This window comes from Cucumis melo, chromosome 2 (assembly GCF_025177605.1).
Source record: "Cucumis melo cultivar AY chromosome 2, USDA_Cmelo_AY_1.0, whole genome shotgun sequence".
Classification (NCBI taxonomy): domain Eukaryota; kingdom Viridiplantae; phylum Streptophyta; class Magnoliopsida; order Cucurbitales; family Cucurbitaceae; genus Cucumis; species Cucumis melo.
In genome coordinates, this window is record NC_066858.1 from 6381932 (window position 1) to 6389808 (window position 7877).

The 7877-nt window shown below is 35.0% G+C and overlaps 1 protein-coding gene across 1 annotated transcript; it reads right to left on the minus strand.

The window, feature by feature from the left end:
* Window positions 1-554: 554 nt before the first annotated feature.
* On the minus strand, window positions 555-1007 carry LOC107991080 (uncharacterized mitochondrial protein AtMg00810-like). The gene has a single exon (XM_017045390.1). The coding sequence runs from the start codon at window positions 1005-1007 to the stop codon at window positions 555-557; it is 453 nt and encodes a 150-aa protein (XP_016900879.1).
* Between the last annotated feature and the right edge of the window lie 6870 nt (window positions 1008-7877).

Genomic DNA, 7877 nt, shown 5'->3' on the forward strand with positions numbered 1-7877 from the left:
CGGTTCAAGCAATAAAGTTAAGAAATAGAAAAGAAAAAGAAATGGAGAAGAATGAAAAGGAAGAGAATTTGGCAAGAGAAAACTCTAGCTTCCATTATATTTTTGGTATTCTACAAATCTTAAATATATAAATGGAAGCTGAGACTAAAAACTTTTACCTACTCACACACACATCATATAATTCCTCATATAACAAACTGTTTCTAGAATATGTAATTGGGCCATAATACAGTGGGCCAACAGGGAAAATAATTAGTGGGCTATCTTAACACCCCCCTGCAAACCAATGGCTGCTGAATCAATGACAGTAAGTTTATTCTTCAGTGTGTGGAAACTTTGAGCAGACAATGGTTTGGTGAGTATATCTGTAAATTTGTTCAACTGCAGGAAGATGTCTGACAGATAATTTTCCCTTTTGTATAAGATCTCTTACAAAGTAGATGTCAAGTTCAACATGCTTTGTCTTGGAATGTAATATAGGATTTGCACTAAGATGCACTGCACTTAGATTATCACCAAAATAGAAGGAAAAGGTATATCAATATATAAGTCATTCAAAAGAGAAAAAATCCATACCAGTTCGGTTGCCAAAAGAGCAAGGCAACATTATTCAGCTTCAGTACTAGATCTGGAAATAATAGATTGTTTCTTGGAACCCAAGATACTAAGTTATTTCCAAAATAAACACAGAAACCAGAAGTAGACTTCCTATCATCTGGATCAGAAGCCCAATCCGCATCAGCAAAACCAAATAAGGACATATTATCAGACTTACGAAACCATAAACCATGATATAGTACACCTTTAAGATATCTTAGAATTCTCTTCACAAGTTGCCAATGTGTATGTTTTGGAGTATGCATAAATTGACAAGCTTTATTGACACTATAGGATATCTCAGGATGAGTAAGTGTGGCATACTGTAATGCACCAACAACACTTCTATACAGATGCACATCATGAAATGGTTCCCCTTGAAAAGCAGAAAGTAAAGGACCACTTACCATAGGTGTAGAAATAGGTTCAGCGTCCAACATTTTTGTTCTCTATAATAAATCAGTAATATACTTTGATTGAGATAAAAACAAACCTCCATTAGTTGGGTATGACACCTCAACTCAAAGAAAGTAGCTCAGCTTTCCCAAATCCTTAAGTGCAAATTGACTGTTTAAAAAATGAACTAAAGAATTCACATCTTTCTCAGAGCTGCCCATGATAATTAAATCATCAACGTAAATCAAGACATAGCAACAAGACGTAGGAGTAACATGTATTAATAAAGATGTATCAGCTTTAGAAGTTCTAAATCCAAGGCAATGTAAACTTTAGCTCAACTTTTCATACCATGCTCGAGGGGCTTGTTTAAGACCATAAAGAGCCTTTTTCAAACGACAAACCACAGGATAAGAACTTTTAACTTCAAAACCAAATGGTTGTTCCATGTAAACATTTTCATCTAAATTGCCATGAAGAAAAGCATTATTAACATCTAATTGACGTATACTCCATCCTTTCATAATTGTTATAGTTAAGAGCATGCGAATAGTAATGGGTTTCACAACAGGGCTAAATGTTTCATTGTAATCAATATTAGGTGTTTGATGAAACCCTTTAGCAACTAAGCGTGCTTTATATCTACTAATAGACCCATCTGAATTCCTTTTTATCTTAAAAACCTATTTGCAACCAACAATTTTCTGATTAGGATTTTGTGGAATAAGGCTCCAAGTGCCATTTTTTTGTAAGGCTTCAAACTCTTCTTCCATGGCCTTTTTCCAATGAGGATGGTTAAAAGCTTCCTTGGCATTGCAAGTTTCAGTTTGAGTATAATCAATCAAGAATGCTTTTGGTTTAAAAATATCATGCTTACTCTGTGTTATCATGGGATGAATAGAGGTAGATTGAAGTTGAGTATTCATACCAGAATCAGTTTGATGCGGAGGTTCCATAGGACTTGGAGATTGAGTAATACCTCCACTGTTACCATCATCCCTAGAGCTCTCTTGAGTACCTGTCTCTAAAGGATACACAATAGTAGAGTTTAGATAATCAGTGTTATCAGAAACTGTGTCAGTGTGTCGCCTATCCTCATTATGGTTCATAAGAGATGATGGAATTATTGAGTGAAGTGGTGGGGATAGAACATTTTTGGATTTGGGTATGCTAGAATGAGATGCAAATGATGCATATGGAAATGAATTTTCATCAAACAATACATGTCTAGAAATGAAAAGACGCCCATCTGAAGCTAGACATTTGTACCCTTTATGGGAGGTACTGTATCCTAGGAAAGTACATGGTGTGGATCGGAGAGATAGTTTATGTGATTGGTAGGGTCGAAAGTAGGGATAACACTTGCAGCCAAAAACTCTAAGAAAAGGAAAGTTAGGTTTCCGGCAAAGTAGCTTCTCCAACGGGCTTATATTATCAAGAACTGGGGTAGGCAAAAGATTTATGAGATAGACACTAGTGAAGAAGGCTTCATCCCAGAATGATAGAGGTAAAGTGGCTTGAGATAGCAATGTAAGACCCATTTCCATGATATGCCTATGTTTTCTCTCAACTATATCATTCTGCTTTGAAGTGTAAGGACATGTTATCCTATGTTCAATGCCATGTTGATCAAGAAAAGGTTTGAATGGTTTAAATTCAGTACCACCATCAGTTTGAAGACTTTTAATTGATTGACCAAGAGACTTTTCAACACAGGTTTTGAATTTTTGAAAAGCTAAAAAGGCATCAGACTTGGAATGTAAGAAATATATCCAGGTGTATCTACTATAGGTATCAAAAAAACTTATGTAATATCTAAAACTATTATGAGATATATTTACAGCAGGACCCCATAAATCACAAGTGATAAGTTGTAAAGGATGTGTATAAAGAGTAAGGAAGTGAGAGAAAGGAAGGGCATGATGTTTGCCCAATGCACATGCTTCATAAAAATTCAGTTTATTTATAGTACCAGAAGAATGGTCAATGTGATTCAAAACAGCTTTAACAGTAGGTAAATGGGGATGACCTAGTCTTCTATGCCATAGATCAAGTAAGGGAGTATTAGATTTAGGTACGACGGTATTGAAAACGGACTTGGTGTTTGAGTCAGAATGGTGAAGTCTTTTATGTGATGGTTGAATGGTAAATTTGTAGAGCCCATCATTAAGTAGTCCTTGAAGAAGTACTTGGCCAGTATCCAGATCCTTCACATAACATAAAGTGGGGTAAAATTCAAAGAAAACATGATTATCTTTGGCAAATTGTGAAACACTGATTAAGTTTTTGGTAATAGATGGAACATGAAGTAAGTTATTGAGTGTAAACGATTTAAATGGTAATGTAGAGGAGTTAAATGACATGGAACCATAATGAGTGATTGGCAGACCTGACCCATTTGCTGCATATATTTGATTTCCTCCCCCGTACTCAGATCCAGTAGATAGGTTGCTCAAGCTATGAGTTAAATGATTTGTAGCTCCCGAATCAGGATACCAATTGCTGTCAATATTCAGGTCGGGGGTAGCCACCATAGCAGACATCTGTGGATGATTATTCATATTAGTATATGAAGTATTATGTGAGTTCGGTGAGTAACCTGATGAATTTGATCTTGTAGTATATCGAAAGAAGCAGCGATCAGCACTATGTCCAAAATTTGTACAGATTTGGCATTGTGGTTTATTACGATTTCCTCTTCCTCCCCTGTTTGATCTTCCATTGCCACGGCCACCCCTTTGATTGTAGAAATGATTGTTGTGATAGTTGTTTTCGTTGGTCCTTATGTAAGATTCTGCTCCTTTTTCAGTTGTTTGGGTGACAATATTAACATAAGGTAGAGCATTTTCGCTGATTAATTTGCTCTCATTTTGAGATTTCTGAGTAAGTAATAAAGACATAACTTCTTATACAGAAGGAGATTCAGTTCTGGGGAAAATAACAGATATCATGGATTGATAATCAGATCCTAAACCAGCCAATATGTACAGAATATGATCATCAGATGAAACTGGTTTGTTAATTGAAGCTAAGGCATCAACACGATGTTGTATTTTGAGAAAGTATTCTTTTAATGGCATGGATTCTTTCTTTATATTGTGAAGTTTGTTTTTGAATTTCATAGCTTGTGCCAAGTAACGGGAAGAGAAAATACCTTGAAGAGTTCCCCAAATTTCTTTTGCAGATTTGCAATGAAGCATCTGATTCAATATTTCTTCACTCATAGACCCTAGAAGCCATGAGGAGATAAGGCGATCTTGGCGTTTCCATACCTTATATGTCGGATTTGGTGTTCTAGTAGCAGATGCTGATGAACTCCCAGTGGATATGAGATATTTTGATGGTGGTTCTGATTCAGATTCAAGAAAATTTTCCAGATCATAAGCTTCTAATGCTGTAAGAATTTGGAACTTCCATAAGAGAAAATTATCATCGCTGAGCTTCACTAACGATATTTTGTTGCTCGATCCAAATATTTGATTAATCGGTGAAGATGCTTCAGTGTTCTCAACACCAAGTAGGGATGAGGTTGAACTCATTTTGTGAGTGATTTTGTTGTTGAAGTCTTATGCTCAATGGAAAAAATAAAAAAATAAAGGAGGACAGAACTTACTCTGTAAGTTCTGTGAGATGAAGATGTTGAGAAAAAAAAATTGATGAAGACGTTGATGAGATGAAGATGGTGAAGAAAAAAAAAATAATGATGGGATGGGTTACTATGTAGAAATGAGTTTAGAAAAGAAGATGGGATGGGTTGCTGCCAAAAGAAGGGAAAGAAAGAAGAAAAAAAATAATAATAAGATGATGTGATGTGCTGCTGCCGTATGGAAGGAGAGTAGGTTGAAAAGAAAAAAAAAATATTAGTATATTGGTCACCGTATGGAAGGAGAGAAGGTTGAAAAGAAAAAAAATTGCAAATATATTGGTCAGTTAGACTCTCATAGCTCTAATACCAAGTTAAGAAATATAAAAGAAAAAGAAATGGAGAAGAATGAAAAGGAAGAGAATTTGGCAAGAGAAAACTCTAGCTTCCATTATATTTTTGGTATTCTACAAATCTCAAATATATAAAGGGAAGCTGAGACTAAAAACTCTTACCTACTCACACATACATTATATAATTCCTCATATAACAAACGGTTTCTAAAATATGTAATTGGGCCATAATACAATGGGCCAAAAGGGAAAATAATTAGTGGGCTATCTTAACAAACCACATATTACTCTGGTACCTTGAACCTCTTCGAACGATCTTCGACTGAACGCGTGATTCACCAAAATCAAGTGTTTTGCTCAATATCAAAGTTAAACCCTATTCTTGTGTTTGAAAAAAAAATTCCCGACAACGACGCTAAAAACGTGAACTTGAAGAGCTAACTCAACGGTGCCAAAAACTTAACTTGTGTTGTGGCCGGTTAAGTTACCTTTGTAGCTTAGGATAATAGTGATGTTGCTTGCTTTGGTGTTTAAATCTACATGAAGATTCATTGATCATGGTGATTGCATACTAGATGCTCTCTATATATCTCTTTATTATGTAAGTAACTTCTATGTCCTCATTGAGTACAAGTTTAGTAACTTCTAAGTCCTCATTGAGTACAAGTTTTCCTATTGCTTGCCCAAGTGTAAGCGAAACAATAGGTTTATCTAGATGATCCAAAGTCGAACTCAGGGAATTGATATCAAAGTTTAGTTCTAGGGTTCACTAGGCGTTTAGGCAGTATAAAAGAATAAATTATACAATGTAAATGAGTGTAAGCTTAAACTATATCTACTTATCTATACTAGAGAATCTATAAAAGGGAATTAAGATTAATGCGAGATGGAGTGTGAACTAACTTGCATAAAAGAAGGGGTGAAGGAAAGTTTGTGCATTATCGGGTGATTAAGCAATAAATCCTTGATACGATATAACTTAGTTAACGAGCTTATGATTAAGGTGAGCACCTCTTGGTGTCTTTAAATGCCACACTTGCTCACCTCTCGGGATTCAAATGACCAAGTTGCATTAAGAAATTTATATCTAGAACGCTTCACTTACAAGACTTATAAAGCTTCGCGTTTAAAGGTGACAACCTTTCGGCGATTAACCTACACTTGTTCTCCTTTCGGGATATAAATGATAGAAGTTATCTCGTCAAGGTGGAGTTTGTCTCCAAACTCCTCCTTGCACGCTTTAGTCATATCCTTGCTACTTACCCTCTCATGTAGTTGGTAATATACACTGCCAGGTGATGAAAATAGTTCAGCTAATGCGATAAGAAATATAAGTTAACCTTCTTATCAAGAATCTATCGTAGATCTTAAGCTACCAATAACACAAAGATGGATGAACAGTAAAGAGTGGAAGATTGAAACTGGTATAAATACGCAATGTATTAAAGAATATAGGCCTTTGGCCACTATAAAAAATGAACAAACACATTACAAAGAAATATACAAAAATGGAAAGAACAGAAATGGCATTAAAGTTAGGGGAAGATGGGGATGGGATCTTCTTCACTCAAACCTCAAGCTTTCACTTTTAGATTGATCGGAGAAGATGAAGAAAACTTTACAGACGGTGGACTCTTTTCCACCACTCTTTAGGGTTCAGTCCATTCAGGTTAGATACTTTCTTGATGGTGATGGAGTTCTTTATGTAGGCAGATTTAGGAGAAAATCTTATCTTTTGAACATATCAATGTCGAAAGCTGCCTCTGTTTCAAGTCAAATCAACTCCAACTACCACTTTTGTCTTCTAGTGAACCTCTTCTTGCCTACTGATATGGTCTTCTCGCCTAGTCTTCACGTGAGTTCCTCTACAATTCGCTAGTTTCTTCTTTTGTTCATAATCCTACGTTAAGACACTAAAAACAGAAACTGATATAAATGCTTATGTAAAGTGTATTTCCAAATGTTTATGAATTGACAACATAAGCCACGTGTTTTGACACATTTATTATATTTTTTGGTCTTATTATTCTATCTAAAAGAGTATAATAACTTGTAGGTTATCATTATAAGAGCACAATACAAGAACAAAAATATAGTTCAATTATAATTTTTTTAAAAAATCTGAAACAGGCTTGACGACTTTTAAATGTCATAATGAAGTACATTCTTGACAATTTTAAAATGTCTTAAACAAATACATTCTTGACGGCTTTTCAATTTCATAAACAATCAATTTCATGACAGTTTGTCCATATCAAGTATAACATTTCTTCCTGTTATTAAATGTCATGAACACCCATACTCTTGACAGTTTTTAAATGTCATTAACACTCATACTCTTGATCGTTTTTAAATATCATGAACATTCATACTTTTGATGGTTTTCAAATGTCATGAAACACTCATACTCTTGACGATTTTTAATTGCCATGAATATTTGTATACGTGACATTTATAAAATATCAACGTTCACTATTCTTGACTTGGAAGCAAGCATCCAACACATTGATAGTTAAAGAACTTCAACTTTCTTGACGCTAGATTCAATTACAGTTTTAAAACCATCAAGAATAATAATTTCTTATAGTTACAACATGTCAAGAGAGTTTGTTTGTGTAGTAATTCAAGTATAAAGCATTTCAACAATTCCTATCTAAGATGGTTGATGAAGCGTAGCTAAGATTTTAAAAGCTGATCAGAAAGTGCCCACATCACGGACTCCTCGCAGCCATTGTAATGGAACGGTTCTACAATGGGATAAATCAAGCATCCAAGACCTTGGTCAATGCATCAGCGAAAGATTCTTTACTAAAGAGATTCGTGAACAAAACCAAAGAGATGATGGAAACCATAACAAATAACATCCAAAATTGGGGAGATCCTAAAGTAATGACCATAGCAGTAGCAAGTCCTACAAAGGTAGTTTTTGAAGTATAAGATCGTGATAT